The 19,498-nt window shown below is 41.2% G+C and overlaps 1 protein-coding gene across 1 annotated transcript in view; it reads left to right on the forward strand.

Annotated features, from left to right (window-relative positions):
* LOC134496707 (vomeronasal type-2 receptor 26-like) overlaps positions 1-17,769 on the forward strand; it is a 46,234-nt gene extending 28,465 nt beyond the window's left edge. Inside the window, exons 7-9 of the mRNA XM_063302416.1 lie at positions 4,431-4,658; positions 15,558-15,684; positions 16,868-17,769. Of these exons, the coding sequence (XP_063158486.1) occupies positions 4,431-4,658; positions 15,558-15,684; positions 16,868-17,769 (1,257 nt within the window). The remainder of the gene's footprint in view (positions 1-4,430; positions 4,659-15,557; positions 15,685-16,867) is intronic.
* The last annotated feature ends 1,729 nt before the right edge of the window (positions 17,770-19,498 follow it).

The raw sequence follows: 19,498 nt of genomic DNA on the forward strand, positions 1-19,498 counted from the left end.
AGAAGGCATGTTGCAGGTACCATCTGGTAGGGGCCTACATTTGGTTTGTGCCAGGTGGCAGGCCTTCTCTGTGTGGTGCCTGCCTTAAAGAAAATTCTCTCCCCCCCCTGCAACTGACATTGGGTCAGTTCCATCCCTTTTGTTGTTCCGGAAGTCCCTTAAGACCTGGTTATACCCCCAGGCTTGGGGGTCCCAAAGAACTTAAGACTTGTCTAGATGTCTCCATTATTGAGGTAGGTGGATGTACTCATTCTCTCTCATCTTGGGGTTTGTATATATTTTGGTTTTAATTCTCTCTAGTTTTAATGTTGATGTTCATATTTTTAAACTCTTCTTTTATATATCTACCACTTTAAATTTGTTGTTGTTTATTTGTTTAGTCACTTCCAACTCTTCATGACTTCATGGACCAGCCCATGCCAGAGCTTCTTGTCGGTCATCAACACCCCCAGCTCCCCCAGGGACGAGTCCGTCACCTCTAGAATATCATCCATCCACCTTGCCCTTGGTCAGCCCCTCTTCCTTTTGCCTTCCACTCTCCCTAGCATCAGCATCTTCTCCAGGGTGTCCTGTCTTCTCATTATGTGGCCAAAGTATTTCAGTTTTGCCTTTCATATCATTCCCTCAAGTGAGCAATCTGGCTTTATTTCCTGGAGTATGGACTGGTTTGATCTTCTTGCAGTCCAAGGCACTCTCAGAATTTTCCTCCAACACCACAGTTCAAAAGCATTTATCTTTCTTTGCTCAGCCTTCCTTATGGTCCAGGTCTCGCAGCCATATGTTACTACGGGGAACACCATTGCTTTAACTATGCAGACCTTTGTTTTCAGTGTGATGTCTCTGCTCTTAACTATTTTATCGAGATTTGTCATTGCTCTTCTCCCAAGGATTAAGCGTCTTCTGATTTCCTGACTGCAGTCACCATCTGCAGTAATGTCCACACCTAGAAATATGAAGTATTTCACTGCTTCTACATTTTCTCCCTCTATTTGCCAGTTATCAATCAATCTGGTTGCCATAATCTCGGGTTTTTTGAGGTTTAGCTGCAAGCCAACTTTTGCACTTTCTTCTTTCACCTTCATCATAAGGCTCCTCAGTTCCTCTTCGCTTTCAGCCATCAAAGTGGTATCATCTGCATATCTGAGATTGTTAATGTTTCTTCAAGCGATTTGAACTCCAGCCTTGGATTCCTCAAGCCCAGCATGTTGCATGATGTGTTCTGCGTACAAGTTGAATAAGTAGGGTGAGAGTATACAGCCCTGCTGTACTCCTTTCCCAATTTTAAACCAGTCCATTGTTCCGTGGTCTGTTCTTACTTTTGCTACTTGGTCGTTATACAGATTCTTCAGGAGGCAGACAAGATGACTTGGTATTCCCATACCACTAAGAACTTGCCACAGTTTGTTAGGGTCCACGCAGTCAAAGGCTTTAGAATAGTCAATAAAACAGAAATAGATGTTTTTCTGAAACTCCCTGGCTTTTTCCATTATCCATCGGATAATGGCAATTTGGTCCCTAGTTCCTCTGTCTTTTCTAAACCCAGCTTGTACATCTGGCAATTCTTGCTCCATGAATTGCTGAAGTCTACCTGCAGGATCTTGAGCATGACCTTACTGGCATGTGAAATGAGTGCCACTGTTCGATAGTTTGAACATTCTTTAGTGTTTCCCTTTTTGGTATTGGGATATAAGTTGTTGTTTTCCAATCTGATGGCCATTCTTGTGTTTTCCAAATTTGCTGGCATATAGCTTGCATTACCTTGACAGCATCATCTTGCAAGATTTTTAACAACTCAGTTGGGATGCCGTTGTCTCCTACTGGCTTGTTATTAGCAATGCTTCTTAAGGCCCATTCAACCTCACTCTTCAGGATGTCTGGCTCTAGCTCACTGACCACACCGTCAAAGCTATCCCCGATATTGTTATCCTTCCTATGCAGGTCTTCCGTATATTCTTGCCACCTTTTGTTGATCTCTTCTTCTGTTAGGTCCTTGCCATCTTTGTTTTTGATCATACCCATTTTTGCCTGGAACTTACCCCCGATGTTTCTAATTTTCTGGAAGAGGTCTCTTATCCTTCCTATTCTATTGTCTTCTTCCACTTCCGTGCATTGCTTGTTTAAAAATAATTCCTTGTCTCTTCTGGCTAACCTCTGGAATTTTGCATTTAATTGGGCATATCTCCCCCTATCACTGTTCCCTTTTGCTTTCCTTCTTTCTTGGGCTACTTCTAGTGTCTCAGCAGACAACCATTTTGCCTTCTTGGTTTTGTCTTTCTTTGGGATGTATTTTGTTGCCGCCTCCTGAACAATGTTGCGGACTTCTGTCCATAGTTCTTCCGGGACCCTATCTACTAAGTTCAGTCCCTTAAATCTATTCTTCACCTCCACTGCATATTCCTTAGGAATATTAGTGAGCTCATATCTAGCTGATCTGTGGGTCTTCCCTAATCTCTTTAGTCTGATCCTAAATTGTGCAAGAAGAAGTTCGTGATCTGAACTACAGTCAGCTCCGGGTTTTGTTTTTACTGACTGTATAGATGTCCGCCACCTTTGGCTGCAAAGGATGTAGTCAATCTGGTCTCGGTGTTTTCCATCTGGGGAAGTCCATGTATAAAGCCATCTCTTAGGTTGCTGGAAGAGAGTGTTTGTTACGCAGAGTGAGTTGTCTTGGCAAAATTCTATCAGCCTATGTCCTGCTTCATTTTGTTCTCCCAGGACATGCTTACCTGTACTTCCAGGTGTCATTTGACTGCCCACCTTAGCATTCCAGTCTCCCGTGATGAAATTAACATCTCTTTTAGGCATGTTGTCCAGTAGGTGCTGCAGATCCTCATAGAACTGCTCTACTTCAGCTTCCTCAGCATCTGTGGTTGGGGCGTATTTTTGGATCACTGTGATGTTAGATGGCTTGCCCTGAATTCGAATTGAGATCATTCTATCATTTTTTGTATTGTATCCAAGCACTGCTTTAGCCACTTGACTATTAATTATGATGTCTACTCCATTTCTTCTGTGGTCCTCTTGTCCACAGTAGTAGATCTGTTGGTCATTTGATGTGTAGTGGCCCATTCCAGTCCATTTCAGTTCGCTGACTCCCAAAATGTCTATCTTTAATCTTGACATCTCACCAATAACCACATCCAATTTGCCCTGGCTCATAGATCTTACATTCCAGGTTCCAATGGTGTTTTGATCCTTAGAACATCGGATTCGCCATTCACCACCAGCACCGTCGGCCACTAGCAGTTCTTTTGGCTTTGAGCTAGCTGCGTCATCACATCTGGGGCTAGTTGAACTCATCCTCTGTTCCTCCGCAGTAGCATTTAGACCATCTTCCGACCTGTGGGTCTCATCTTCTGATGGGATACCGACATATCTCTGGTTGTACTGATCCATTTAGTTTTCATGGCAAGAATACTGGGGTGGGTTGCCATTACCTTCCCCAGGGATTGCATTTAGTCTGACCTCTCTGTCATGACCTTCCCGTCTTGGGTGGCCCTTCACGGTTTAGCTCATGGCATCATTGAGGTGGTCAACCTCCAGCACCACGACAAGGTAACGATCCTTTGCTGAAGACCACTTTAAATTATTTTATAAAATACTTTAGAAGAGTTTCAAAGTAGAGATAAAATACATTGTATAGAAAAGTGTGAAGAAAGAACTAAAAGCAAAAGGACAACTAAAATGGTGCAGAAATACTTAGAGATACAAAGAACTAAATTAAACTGAATCTTTTTTTTCAGTTGTGCAAAAGTAAACAAATGACCTTCAAATACTAATTGTTCCCTTGTTTAAAGTTTGGGTTCTCCTTCCACAAAAATTAGTCCCTATCTTCAAATCTTTAAACATAAAAAACCAATTCAAGATATTAGAAGCTTTTTCTGCATCTGAAAAGACATCACCTCTTGCTTCTCATTAAGGAGTTATACGTAGTCAATAATTTCCAGTACTATTCTCACATTGCCTCTTACCTGTCTTTTTGGGTAAAAACGCACATTGAACATCTGGGATAAAATCCTGTAAAATCTTCTTTAATCAGACAACCAATACTGAAGTCACTATTGTATATATATCTACTGTTTCTTTGATTATTGTATGCCAACCAGAGTCAACTTTTTTGAGATGGGTGACTATATAAATCTGATCAATCCATCCATCCATCCATCCATCCATCCATCCATCCATCCATCAATCAAATGTAATATTTATGGTTTTCTTGAGCTGGATTATTCTTAGTTATTGAAAGTTAGTATACTGTAAGAAAGTGATTTTTGACCAAGGACCACAGATAACCATCCTGGTGAGGAAAACTAACACATTACAGTAGCCACATATGTACTGTAAAATATTTCAAGTAAAAATATTTATATGGTATCACATAATTCTATACATTAACCGTCCTTTCTTTTTGCATATTTTTTCCTGTCCAGCTTCACTTCTTTTTAAAAAGAGTCTCATTTAACAATAGTGTTGGAGATGAAATTTCCTTTGATGGCAAGGGAGAACTGATTACAGGACTGGATATTGAGAACTGGGTCACATTCCCAAACCAGTCCTTCCATCGAGTGAAAGTTGGAAAGCTGGATCCCTGGGCTGATGAAGACAAAATGTTCACTATTCATGAGGAAGCCATCAGCTGGCACAGCACTTTCAACCAGGCAGGTTGTGAATGTAGGTGATTTTGTTTAAATGATTGGGCAGATATCCAAATCGTTAGCTCTATATCATTTAACATAGAAGGAAGATCAAATATTGGGAGGAATTGTAAGCAAGGTAAGAGTTCAAAATTCTGAAAAGCAGGTATATCTAATTGATTACAGATAGTAGTATTGGTTTTCCAAGCATATTTCATTTATTCATTTATTTTTCAAATTTCTATCACCACCATCTCTCCTGAAAAGGGGACTCTGGGCAGTTTACAGTAAGATCAACATTAAAACATATAAATTACAATATAAATAGATCAATAAAAAGATAAAATATATATAAAATATAAAATCCAAGTGGCACAGATCTTATGTATGAGGTGGTCCCTCAGGTAACCTGGTCCCATGCCATGCAGGGCTTTAAAGGTGATAACCAACACCTTGAATTAGACCCAGAATCAAACTGGTACCCAGTGCAGCTGGTGCAACAGTGGTGTCCCATGTGCTGATCTTTGGCACCAATAACTGCTCACACAGCCGCATTCTGTACCAGATGAAGCTTCCGGATATTCTTCAAGGGTAGCCCCATGTACAATGCATTACAATAGTCTATGTGGGAGATGATCAGGGCATGAGTGACTGTTCAAAGGACCTCTCGATCCAGGAATGGGTGTAACTGGTGCATAACGCAAAGTTGCACAAAGGCCCTTCTCTCCTCCTCTTCGAGCAGGAGTCGTGAGTCCAGGAGGACCCTCCAGTTATGCACTGGGTCTGAATGGGGCAGTGCAACCCCATACAGAACTGAAGGTGAGATCTCCCCGGATCCAGAGGAACCATCAACCCACATCCACTCCATCTTACCAGGGCTCAGTTGAAGCCTGTTGTTCCCTATCCAGATGCCAACAGCCCCCAGGCACTGAGAGAGGGCAGTTACCGCTTCACTTACCTCACCCAGGATGGAGCTATATAACTGAGTATCATCTGCATATTGATGATACCTCATCCCATGGTGATGGATGATCTCTCCCAGTGGTTTCCTGTAGATGTTGAATAGGAGAGGAGAGAGATCCAAACCCTGCAGCCCCCCACAATGGAGGGGTCGAGGGGCAGATCACTCCTCTCCTATCACCACCAATTGGGACCAGCCCTCAAGGAAGGAGATGAACCAGCATAAGACTACACCACCCACACCCAACTCCCTGAACCAACTCAAAAGTATACCATGTTCAGTGGTGTCAAAAGCTGCTGCAAAGTCAAGAAGAGCCAGGATAGATGTAGTCCCTCCATCCTGCTCTCACCAGAAATCCTCCATCAATGCGACCAATGCAGTCTCTTTCCCATATCCGGGCCTGAAAACTGACTGTAAGGGGTCCATATAATCTGTTTCCTCCAGAATCCTCTGGAGCTGCAACACAACCACTTTCTCAACCAACTTTCCCAAAAAGGGAAGGTGGGAGACAGGGTGAAAATTGCCGAGTATAGTAAGGTTCAGGGATGTCTTCTTGAGGAGGGGGTATACCAGCTCCTCCTTGAAGGCAGCCAGAAACTCCCCCTCCCTCAAGGATGTATTAACCTTTGCCTGGACCCAACCACAAGTCACCTCCCAGGCCGATTTTACCAGCCAGGAGTGGCATGGGTCAAGATGACATGTGGTTGCATTTGCAGTCCAGAGGATCCTGTCCACTTTGTCAGGCCCAACAAGATCAAACTGTTCCCAGATAACAGGGTAAGTACGTCCCCTTGGCATCTTCCCATACTGTGCCTCATGCTTAGAGTCCAACTTAGAATGAATCTGAGTGATTTTATCCTGCAGATGATCAGAAAGCTGCTCCACACAGACCTGTAAATGGATTACCGCATCCCTCGTACCCAAGAGGGATCAGGTAATCCTAAACAGGGCCATCGGGTGGCATTCTGTTGATGCAATAAGAGTAGAGAAATATTGACATTTCACCACTCTTACCACCACAAGGTAGGCCTTAATAGCAGCTCTAGCTTGTGTTCACTCAGATTCGGTCCTTGTCTTCCTCCAGTGGCACTCTAGACATCTCTTGATCTTCTTCAAAACCTACAGCTTCTTCGTAAACCACGGGGAGTGCCAGGTTGGATAAGGCAAGAGAGGTCGCACAGAGATGATCCTGTCCAAAACCCTGGCTTCCTCCCTATTCCAGGCTGTGGCTAGGGCCTCCATTGGACTGTGCAGTAGATCCTCAGGTATAACCCCCAGCTCCCTCTGAAACCTTACTGAGTCCATCAGTTGCTGGGGGCAGACCAACTGAATGGGTCCTATCACCCTGAAGGGTGGGGCAGCGCCAGAGAATGTCAAGGCCACCAGGTGTGATCTGACCATGACAATGGGGACAGGTCTATCTCACCCCTCTGATCACATTGCCACTGCTATGACAAGAAAACCAAGTCCAGGGTGAGGCCACTGTCTCGAGTTGGGTCCCAAATAATCTGGAACAGGCCCATGGCCTCCATGGTGGCCATGAACTCCTGAGCTGCCTCTGAGGCATGCCCCAGGGATGGCAGATTGAAGTCCCTCAGAACCATAAGCCTGGGGTATTCCATCACCAGCCCCAAGACCATCTCCAGCAGCTCAGCAGGGAGGTTGCCATTCAGCAGAGAGGCTGGTACAGCAGTAAAACTCCCAACTGCTCTCGGGAACCCAACTTGAAGACCATGGTCTCACAACCGGCCGTTTATGGAGCAGCACCCCTGAAGGCCACTAGAGACTCTTGGATCACAATTGCTATCCCTCCTGCCCTGCCACAGCATCTCAGTCAATCCCACACCTGAAACCTGGCTGGGCACATTTCTGAAAGGGCTACCTGCCATTCTGGGCTCAGCCAGGTCTCAGTAATACATGCCAGGTCTGCCCCCTCCTCTGTGATTAAATCACATATGAGGCAGGGCTTGTTGTTAACTGGACTGGCATTATGCAGCAGCAGCTGGAACCCCAGGTCCTCAAGGATCTGCTGACCAGGGCCTGGGTCTGAATGCAGAGGGCTAGAAGATGCTACTGGTAACAAACACCAGGGGTGTCTTCCCCGAAGATGGCCCACCCTTCAGTTCCCACCATAACATCCCTGGCCTGTCACCACCTCGACAGAGTGATCCACCCTGCAGCCCCCAGAGCTTTCAGGCCCAGTTGCCTTCATTCCCAGACCTCCAGAACCCCTGGATTGAAATAAGAGCGCCCTCCCCCACACACCCATCCTCCCACAGACAATCAACCTCAGGTGATGTCAAGCCCACCCAGTGCACCAGCTTTCACTCTCAGCACTGTTTGGGCCTAGCCACCACATATACACATATACACACCTTCACTGTGCCCCCCAACCTCTCTCACTGATCACAGGGGCACCCCACCCACTCCTACCCATCCCTATCTCTCACTTAGGGGGGATACTCTTGTACAAATAAGAGACAATCAAGGGCTTACCCCATGTCTCTCACCTGATAGGGAGCACCCCACTCACACCGAGGGGACCCTAAAACCCTCTGCCACCCCCTAGTGATTGGGGAAGCAACCAGTCCTCCACTATAACATTTGTTGAAATGTCCATCACACTACCATGCCCCACCTCTCAACTCCAGGACCTGCCGCTGGGATTCGCCACCTCAACAAGGTCTCAACAAGGCCAATTTACCACCAGACCACAGGGAGGTGTTGCAGGCTCTTCCCCAACCACGAAGTCCACCCAGCATCCAAGAGGACTGCTTGAGTCGGTCCTGGTCCCGGTCCACCAAGATCAGCCACTCCACTCACTGCACCTTGGCCTGACATGCTCTGCTGAGCACCTTGGCCTGCCACACTCCACTCCACTGGGCCTCACTGTGTTCCATTACACTCTGCTGTGCCTCATGGCAAGGCCTGTACCAGTTTGCCACCTCCACCATCTCCACCATCTTGTGGACAGTCCGCTGGTGTCAACGGGGTCTGCAGGGTCCCACCAGGGCCAGTAGAGGATCAGTAGAGGGTCGCCAGCTCACTCAAAGCCTCAGGAGGTCCACCGGAGTCTGCTGTGCTCTGCCACTTCACCCCTCTGCCCAGGGGAGGTCCAGCCATCTCCACAAATGGCCAAAGATATTCAAGGCCGGGGAACCAGGGGACACCTAAAATTGGCCAAATTGGCCCACAGCACTCCCCTAAAACCCCTGACTAACAAAAAGGGGGGTGGGAAACAGGGGCCCAACAACATGGATCTTCTCCCCCTGAGCCACGACTAGTGCCTACTCCAGTCACCATCTTGCATATGTTGCTGTAAAGCTTAAAATGTCACGAAGATATATAAAGTTTCTCCATCTACATTATTCTAAAGGATGAGGGTGAGTTTCATGAGTGGTTAAACCACAAGGCTTGACTCTATGCCTAAAATAATGTTTTCGTTTCTGACAATACCTGTTTTGACAATGGATGCACCATTTAAACAATGGCAGAAGCATATATCTAAATTTCTGTGGTTGGTGAAAAATACATGACTTACTGTTAGGTGTTATAAAATTCAAAGGAAAGAGGAAGATTGGGTTCACCTGATTGGAATTGCATTTTGTAGCTTCCTGTTTGGTTTGGATCAAAGAGTGTGTTGCAGAGAAAGAGAAGACTTTTGGAGTTAGAAAGTTATGATCTGAGATTTGGGTAGCATGGGTATTTGTGGTATGATAAAGTCAAGTTTAATGTGGATTTTAAAAACCATTATGTTAGACATGCCATATTGAGAATATGGAATAGATACAAACCAAGGTTGTGCCTGAAAAGACCGTGGTGACTCTTAGCACAAGAACCATTTTATAGATCAAGAATCATAGGCCAGCACAAATGGCTAACTAATCTCTGAGATACCAGAATTTTGTCAAGGGGAATGGAAAATAAAATTAAGAGAAGAACTGGTGGCAGAATGTTGTCAATGGTTGTCAATGGTTCTTGGATTTATAATTATTAGAAAGATTTAAAGTAGGCAAAATAATTTTAGTTTTGAATCTTGTAAGGCTGAGTTTGAAATAGAATTGTGTACCAATGATGAACACGTAATTGGTGAAATGTATAAATGTTTACTGACATTTAAAACAAAAGAACTGAAATAATTTATAATAAAGGGGGCTAAGAATTTTGGTTATAATATACAGATGGAACATTGGGAAAATATGTCACTCAAAGGACTGGATTTTTTTTTTTTTTTTTTAAATTATGTAGTGTTGGTATATGTCACCAGAGAAATTGTCTAGAATCTATAAAGGCATTTCAAATTTATGCTGGAAATGTGAAAAACAAGAAGGGACATTTTACTGTGTTTGGTGGAAATGTAAAAGAAAGAGATAGAAATTTTTGGATTGAAAAACATACACGAATGCAGAGTATTTTAAGGTATAAAGAATTGAGACCAGAAGTTTTTCTTTTGGGATTAGTGGACAAACAGTTGAAAAAAAGTCATGGAACTTTGTTTATTATTATAAAAACAATCTGTTTATTGTTTATTATTGCCCTCTTCCCTGTGGCAACCCTTCAAGTATTGGAAGACAGCTATCCCATCTCCCCTCTGTCTTGGATAGGGCTCAATGCTCAAGTCTGTCAAGATCCTTCTGAATCTTGAGTCTACCTTCTGAAGTGTTAGCAATTCCCCCCACTTTGTGTCATCTGCAAATTTGATGAGTGCCCCTTCAATCCCTTCATCTAGGGCCTTTATGAAGATGTTGAGGAGTGCTGGGCCCAAGACAGAACCTTGAGGTACCCCCTGCATGCTTCCCTCCACATGGATGTATTTCATTTAAGGACCACACACTGAGGGCAGTTGGTCAGCCACTGTGAATCCATCTTGTAGTGATACTTTCTATCCCCCATTATTCTATCTTACCTAGAAGTAGGCTGTGGTCTACTTGATAGACAACTCTAGAAGTGTAGAGAAGAAATAATTAGGAATTGATTGTCCACTGCTTTTGGGAAATTATGGGATATTATATGCCTTATCAGCAGAAAAGACCAATCTCTTTGTCTTTTCTCTCAAATAGCCTGCCACAGTTCTGGCTTTTGATGAAGTTTTAAATAATAAAATATAGTCGTATTTTATTTGTCACAACTCGGAGGAGATGGGTGGTGACAAATTTAATAAATAAATAAATAAATAAAAATAATAGTATTTTTCAACAAGGAAGGTAATTAAATAATAAAATAAATAATAAAATAAATAATAAAACCTCTGGCATCTATCAGTATTCATTTTGTATTCTAATAATAATGAATCAACCATACTGTTTCTCTTAGATGTGTAGGGAAAAACACAAGTTAACTGTTTGAAACAAATTATTTGAAAATTATTTCAAAAAAAAAAAAAAAATGAATTGAAAGATATTTTTCTAATCCTTTGGCCCAAGCCATTACTTATGGATTACTTCTTCTGTAGCTGAGATATGGCACTTATCAAGGATGCCATCAACCATATTATTCTTCTGCTAAGCCTGCAAGGCTTAGGCAATGCAGTAGTGTCATCTCCTTCTGCACTGTTTGTTCCTTTCTTAAGCTGTGGGACAGGCAAGATCATCCTAGAGGCTATATTGACATAAAGCCTCTGGGTGAGATTGATCTAATTAATTAGAGAAAACAATCTCTATAAGTCAATGCTTTCTGCTTTTTTCCTGCTTTAGATAACAATACAGTAGTATTTAAATTTATTTCATGATTTTGATAACTCTCCACCACTTAAGATATTAAAAAGTAGAAAAGAATTGTTGTTTTTTTGTTCAGTCATTTCCGACTCTTCATGACTTCATGGACCAGCCCACACCAGAGCTTCCTGTCGGTCGTCAACACCCCCAGCTCCCCCAGGGATGAGTCCGTCACCTCTAGAATATCATCCATCCATCTTGCCCTTGGTCGGCCCCTCTTCCTTTTGCCTTCCAGTCTCCCTAGCATCAACATCTTCTCCAGGCTGTCCTGTCTTCTCATTATGTGGCCAAAGTATTTCAGTTTTGCCTTTAATATCATTCCCTCAAGTGAGCAGTCTGGCTTTATTTCCTGGCGTAAGGACTGGTTTGATCTTCTTGCAGTCCAAGGCACTCTCAATATTTTCCTCAAAAACCACAGTTCCAAAGGATCTATCTTCGTTCACTCAGCCTTCCTTATGGTCCAGCTCTCACAGCCATATGTTACTACTGGGAATACCATTGCTTTAACTATATGCACCTTTGTTGTCAGTGTGATGTCTCTGCTCTTAACTATTTTATCGTGATTTCTCATTGCTCTTCTCCCAAGGATTAAATGTTTTCTGATTTCCTGACTGCAGTCAGCACCTGCAGTAATCTTTGCACCTAGAAATACAAAGTCTTTCACTGCTTCTATGTTTTCTCCCACTATTTGCCAGTTATCAGGCAAGCTGGTTGCCATAATCTAGGTTTCTTTGAGGTTTAGCTGCAAGCCAGCGTTTGCACTTTCTTCTTTCACCTTCATCATAAGGCTCCTCAGTTCCTCTTCACTTTCAGCCAACAAAGTGGTATCATCTGCATATCTGAAATTATTAATGTTTCTTCCAGTGATTTTACCTCCAGCCTTGGATTCCTCAAGCCCAGCAAGTTGCATGATGTGTCATGCATACAAATTGAATAGGTAGGGTAAGAGTATACAACCCTTCCATACTCCTTTCCCAATCTTAAACCAGTCTGTTATTCCATGGTCTGTTCTTACCATTTCTACGTGGTTGCTATACAGATTCCTCTGGAGGCAGACAAGATGACTTGGTATCCCCATATTGCTAAGAACTTGCCACAATTTGTTATGGTCCAAACAGTCAAAGGCTTTAGAATAGTCAATAAAACAGAAATAGATGTTTTTCTGAAACTCCCTGGCTTTTTCCATTATCGAGTGGATATTGGCAATTTGGTCCCTAGTTCCTCTGCCTTTTCTAAACCCAGCTTGTACATCTGGCAATTCTTGCTCCATGAATTGCTGAAGTCTACCTTGCAGGATCTTGAGCATTACCTTACCAGCATGTGAAATGAGTGCCACTGTTCAATAGTTTGAACATTCTTTAGTGTTTCCCTTTTTTCGTATTGGGATATAAATTGATTTTTTCCAATCTGATGGCCATTCTTGTGTTTTCCAAATTTGCTGGCATACAGCATGTATTACCTTGATAGCATCATCTCGTAAGATTTTGAACACTTCAGCTGTGATACCGTCGTCTCCTGCTGCCTTGGTATTAGCAATGCTTCTTAAGGCCCATTCAACCTCACTCTTCAAGATGTCTGGCTCTAGCTCACTGACCACACTGTCAAAGCTACCCCTGATATCATTATCCTTCCTATACAGGTCTTCCATATATTCTTGCAACCTTTTCTTGATCTCTTCTTCTTCTGTTAGGTCCTTGCCATCTTTGTTTTTGATCATAACCATTTTTGCCTGTAATTTACCTCTGATTTTTCTAATTTTCTGGAAGAGGTCTCTTGTCCTTCCTAATCTGTTGTCTTCTTCCACTTCCCTGCATTGCTTGTTAAAAAATAATTCCTTGTCTCTTCTGGCTAACCTCTGGAATTTTGCTTTTAATAGGGCATATTTCCCCCTATTGCTGTTGCCTTTTGATTTCCTTCTTCTTGGACTATTCTAGTGTCTCAGCAGACAGCCAACTTGCCTTCTTGGTTTTGTCTTTCTTTGGGATGTATTTTGTTGCCGCCTCCTGAAGAATGTTTCAAACTTCTCTCCATAGTTCTTCCGGGACCCTATCTACTAAGTCCAGTCCCTTAAATCTATTCTTCACCTCCACTGCATATTCCTTAGGAATATTAGTTTGCTCATATCTAGCTGATCTGTGGGTCTTCCCTAATCTCTTTAGTCTGGTCCTAAATTGTGCAATAAGAAGTTCAGGATCTGAACAGTCAGCTCCAGGTCTTGTTTTTACTGACTGTATAGATGTTCACCACCTTTGGCTGCACAGGATGTAGTCAATCTGATTTCAGTGTTGTCCATCCGGTGAAATCGATTTATAAAGCCATCTCTTAAGCTGTTGGAAGAGAGTGTTTGTTATGCAGAGTGAGTTGTTTTGGCAACATTCTATTAGCCTATGTCCTGCTTCATTTTGTTCTCCCAGGCCATGCTTACCTGTAATTCCAGGTATCATTTGACTGCCCACCTTAGCATTCCAGTCTGCTGTGATGAAAATAATGTCTCTTTTAGGTTTGTTGTCCATTAGGTGCTTCAGATCTTTATAGAACTGACCTACTTCAGCTTCTTCAGCATCTGTGTTTGGGGCATATATTTGGATCACTGTGATGTTAGATGGCTTCCCCTGAATTTGAATTGAGATTGTTCTATCATTTTTTTTGGATTGTATCCAACCACTGCTTTAGCCATTTTACTATTAATTATGAAGGCTACTCCATTTCTTCTGTGGTCCTCTTTCCCACAGTAGTAGATCTGGTGGTCATTTGATATGAAGTGGCCCATTCCAGTCCATTTCAGTTCACTGACCCCCAAAATGTCTATCTTTAATCTTGACATCTCACCAATAACCACATCCCATTTGTCCTGGCTCATAGGTCTTACATTCCAGGTTCCAATGGTGTGTTGATCCTTAGAACATCGGATTCACTGTTCACCACCAGCACCATCAGCCACTAGCTGTCCTTTCGTCTTTGAGCTAGCTGTGTCATCACATCTGCGGCTACTTGAACTCTTCCTCTGTTCCTCCCCAGTAGCATTTTGACCATCTTCCAACCTGGGGGTCTCATCTTCCGATGGTATACCGACATATCTCTGGTTGTACTGATCCATTTAGTTTTCATGGCACGAATACTGGGGGGGGGGGGTTGCCGTTACCTTCCCCAGGGATCGCATTTAGTCTGACCTCTCTGTCATGACCTTCCCGTCTTGGGTGGCCCTTCACGGTTTAGCTCATGGCATCATTGAGGTGCTCAAGCTCCAGCACCACAACAAGGTAACGATCCTTTGTTTAAGAAAATAATATTGAACTAATAATCATCAAATGTTTCTCATATTCTTTGGAATTTAACAATACCGGGAGATTTACCAGATTTCCTGTTCCTTAAGTTCATCAGATATAATTAAGGCATTACAAAAATCAATTTAGTATTAATATTATTTAAACTTTACTTAGTTAAAATAATTAATGAGGTTAAATATAATGTATTTAATGTCTGAAGGAGATATTTCCCTCTCTATTGTCTAAAATCTTAAAACATAAAATGATTTCTTTGCTATCGATTAGTACTACAGACTAATTTGTCATTAAAAGATTTTTTAAAAAAAGAATCTAATTATCCATTATTTCCTTTTTTTTCAGTTTGTTGTCTAATGCCTTAGAATGCCTAACAGAAAACCTAAGTTGTGAAGATAGTTTTAAATTGTTACAATTATCTATAAATTTTATTAATACCAGGTGACTATTGTTACTCTCCACATCTGATATTTCATTCAACATGTGTGATCACTTTGAATATGCTTTTTAGTTCAAGAATTATCACCTTCTGAAATATCTCTTTCAAATGCTCTCATTGTATTCTGCTTTAGATTTCCTTATTTAAATAAGTCTGAAAAATTTGTTCCTCCTTAACTTAATTTTAAATTTCTGTATTACCCAAGTGTAAGAGTGCATAATTTTCAGTGCTTGAAAAAAGACTTAAGCATTGATGAGTCCCACTGAAATAATCCATAACTGGGTTATGGCCTGAGCCTAATGTAGCTCTGTTTAGAGGAAACAAGTTTAACTTTATAATTGGTAGAACTGGAAAAAGAATTCAGTCTTGAGTAGTTTTGAGGATGAGACTGAAAAAAAATAAACCCAGATCCGTACAATTAGCATTCTTTTTTTGCCCAATATCGATCAACCATGATTTTCCATTTTTTTTTTTTTTTTAAATACATGGTTGAATGTAAACATTTTCCTTCTTTCTTTTATTTTGCAGACTGTGCCTGTTTCAGTGTGTACTGAGAGCTGCCTCCCTGGTTATTTCAGGAGACAGCAGGACGGGAAGCCGTTTTGCTGCTATGATTGCCTTCCATGTCCCAAAGAGAAAATGTCAAGCCAGAAGGGTAAGAGGCATCATGAATGAAGTTGACTTATGGTTCTGCAGGTGTCCCCAGGCAGATCCATCAAGATAGAACTACGGGAGCTGAATTATATTCTTTGTCTCTTACTGGATCTTGCCCTTTCCACAAAGGATTCCTCAATCTTTTAATTGAAAGACTTCAGGCAGTCTTAAGGGTTTAAACCAGTTGGGCACCATAAGAACCAGTAACCTTGGTGACTCAGCATATATCATTCTGGAAACATTTACTTTTTTAAAATCTTCTTAAAAATGTTGTTATGTTACTTCTCATTAACAAAATCTTGATGTGGTTTTTTTTAGACAAAACCAGAAATAAAACAAAACCAACCAAGCAATTAACAGAGTTGATTAAAAAAACAGTAAAGCATTCCATTTCTATTTTATCTGGAATATGTTTTAAGAAAATATCAATCTAACTTTCACAAAGTCTGTTCCGCTTGATGCAGAAAACTATCCTCTTTTCCTTCAGCAGAAGTGATATTTATGGATGTGAGCATTACTTTATCATGAAGAAAGATAAAAAATGAAGAATATTAAAAATAAATAATCTGATAGAAGGACAGTGCTATTATATTTATTTATATTTATATTATTTTCAATAATGCTCTCTAGAAGGCCCTGTTGAACTTTGATGTAGCAATAAAACTAAAGAAATACACAGACACCAAATTTGAAGCACCAGTTAATAGATAAGCATGAGAGATAGTTTGGTTTAGTGGTTAAGGCACCAGGCTAGAATCGAGGTGACTGTGAATGCTCATCTCAACATAGGCATGAAGGCTGTTTGGGTGACTTCGGGCCAGTTCTTCTCTCTCAGCCCTCAGGTTGTTGTTCTGGGGAAAACAGGAGGTGGAAGGAGCATTAGGTATCTTCACTGCCTTGAGTGATTTATCAAAATAATAAAGACGGATAGAAAATTTAAAAAAAAAAAATGAAATGAAGTCCTGAGTAACATTCTATCTTTTAGCACAGAATTTCCATGTTCTCCTGGGTCCACTATGTGCCAAATGCAAGAGTGGAAAGTCAGATGGAGGATGTCAGGGTATCTCGTTTCCAGGAAAACAAAACAAAACCAAACAAAAAAACAAAAAAAAAACTGTGCAATGATGCTAATAATGGTATGACTATAGAACAAATGTATATACATTTATATATTTAAATTCTAGATCTGGATGACTGCTCCAAATGCCCAGAAGTTCAATATCCAAATAAGGACCAAGATTCATGTATTCCCAAGAAAATATCTTTCTTGACCTATGAAGAACCAATGGGAATAGGATTAGTCATTCTGGCACTTCTCCTTTCTTTCTGCACACTTGTGGTGCTGGCAACATTTCTGAAGTATCACCATACCCCCATTGTCAAGGCCAATAATCGAAATCTCACCTATGTTCTACTAATTTCTCTCCTCCTCTGCTTCCTTTGCTCACTGCAGTTCCTGGCTGCACCTGGCAATATAATATGTGTCCTCCGACAAATTAGCTTTGGCATTATCTTCTCAGTGGCTGTGTCTTCTGTGCTGGCAAAAACGATTACGGTTGTTTTGGCTTTTATGGCCACCAAGCCAGGATCCAGGATGAGAAAGTGGGTGGGAAGAGGACTGGCCACCTCCATTGTTCTTTCTTGTTCCTTGATTCAAGCAAGCATCTGCACAGTGTGGCTCTTCACCTTTCCTCCTTTCCCTGATGTTGACACCCATTCAGAAATTCAGGAAATCATCCTGCAGTGCAATGAAGGCTCAGCTACCATGTTCTACTGTGTCCTGGGCTACATGGGCTTTCTGGCAGCTGCCAGTTTCACAGTAGCGTTTTTCTCCAGGAAGCTTCCCAGCAGTTTCAATGAGGCCAAATGTCTCACATTCAGCATGCTAATCTTCTGCAGTGTGTGGGTCTCCTTTGTTCCAACCTACATGAGCACCAAAGGGCAATATATGGTGGCTGTGGAGGTTTTCTCCATTTTAGCCTCTAGTGCTGGGTTGCTAGGCTGCATATATTTCCCCAAATGTTACGTAATTATTCTTAGGCCAGACCTAAACAACAAGGAGCAACTAATAAAGAGAAACAGTTAATAATAGACAACACAATCTCATCTTTTACTTATGACTGTCTTCTAGAACCCTTCTTTTATTGTTAATTTAATCACTGACTTCGGGAAGGCAGAGCACTGTCTTATCGGAGCAAATCTGCCCTCGGTCAATTAAAATTGAAAGTATGAAAAATGAAGAGGGTATGTCTCTGTCTTGCTTTGGAAGAAAAAATGATTTGATCCAAGTTGCTTAAAGAATCATGATTTCTTTGTGGGGGAAAGGATTGTCATGGATCACTTTTTGGAATTCTCCTTTTTAGGCCTCAGATAACTAACAGGGAACAATTAAGAAAGAGAAAATATTAATGTGCAAACAGAAACTCTCCTATTTCCATTATTAGTCTCATTCAGAATTCCTTCTTTTAAATTTCCATTATTTTCATCCTTTATATTTGTACCTTCTGGATTATTTTGTGATGTATGTGTTGGGCAGAAAATTCTAGGAAGTATTTTAGCTTCGAATAAGTGTAGGAAGTCTTCACTATTCAGTTTGTTATGTAGAGGGAGATGTTTCAGTTTAGGTTTCCCCCATAGAAACTCTTCAAAAAGTCCTTAATCATTCCCCCTTCCCCCTGTATCACACAGCAGGTCAACTCATTTTTACTACGTAGCTTTGAAATGAAACCAAGAAACAAAAATGTTTCCTTGCATGATATGGTCAACACACTGTAACTGATCATTCAACAGACAAAGTATAGCTGAACTTTGAATGTTGTGCTAGAATGGGCCAATTGGGTTGAATGTTGAAATACAGTGTGAGGTAAGTTTTACTAATGAATGGAACAGGCTAAATCAAATTGAAATGTGAGGAATGTGCTGGACCTATGGTTGGCACGTGACAGACTGAACAGCTGTTCCCATGGGCTCAGAGGGCACAGCTTACAATGGTGCAGTTTTTTCAGGCTCAGGTAGGTTTTCCTGAAGCCCAGGACTATTTTCCAGAAAAAGATGAACGCCTGGAATAAACCCATCTGTCCTCCATACAGCTGTTTGCAGCCAGAAGATTGCAAACAGTTTTCCCATTTCATTGGTAAGGGCAGCCAGGAGGCAGGGACATCACCATCTTCCAAGCCATGCTGTAGCCTTAAACAGAACCTAAGACTAGCCACACCATTTCTAAATCACCCAATTTATATAATTTTCATTTTAGTATGTGTACCCTAAGAGAAGCATTCTACAGCAAGGTGTAGTGTCGTTGGTTTGTAAGGATATTGATTAAGATCATTAGGGTATTAGAAAATACATTTATTTACATGGTTTTTAAAATTTTATTTCAGGTCATTGTTTTGAATTGCTTTTCTTTTTGGGTTTTATTAAGATTCAGATTACTAAAACTGTTGCATTCTTTAGTATAAAGGCAGACATTATACTAACTAATACAACAGTTGTAATAATATACTAAAAGTTTAATAATATACCTTTTCATTTGATTTGTTTATACTAGACAGAAATGTACAGAATAATGGTAGGAAGGGAATAATTAAATAGATGTTTTCTTTGGGGAGGGGGAAATTGTTTAGGAAGTTTATATCATTTTTTCTTTCTTTTTTTTAATAGAAGTGGAGGGAGTAACTGTACTCCACGATTTTTAATGTACTAATGTGGAATGATTTATAGAAATAATGTGACTTTGTTTTAATGTAGATTAAGTGATTGATTATGGAAAATTTTGGTATATCCTTGCTGTTAAAAGTCAGAAGTCACATCCTTCT

The sequence above is a fragment of the Candoia aspera genome, chromosome 4 (genome assembly GCF_035149785.1).
Source record: "Candoia aspera isolate rCanAsp1 chromosome 4, rCanAsp1.hap2, whole genome shotgun sequence".
In the NCBI taxonomy this organism is placed as follows: Eukaryota; Metazoa; Chordata; class Lepidosauria; order Squamata; family Boidae; genus Candoia; species Candoia aspera.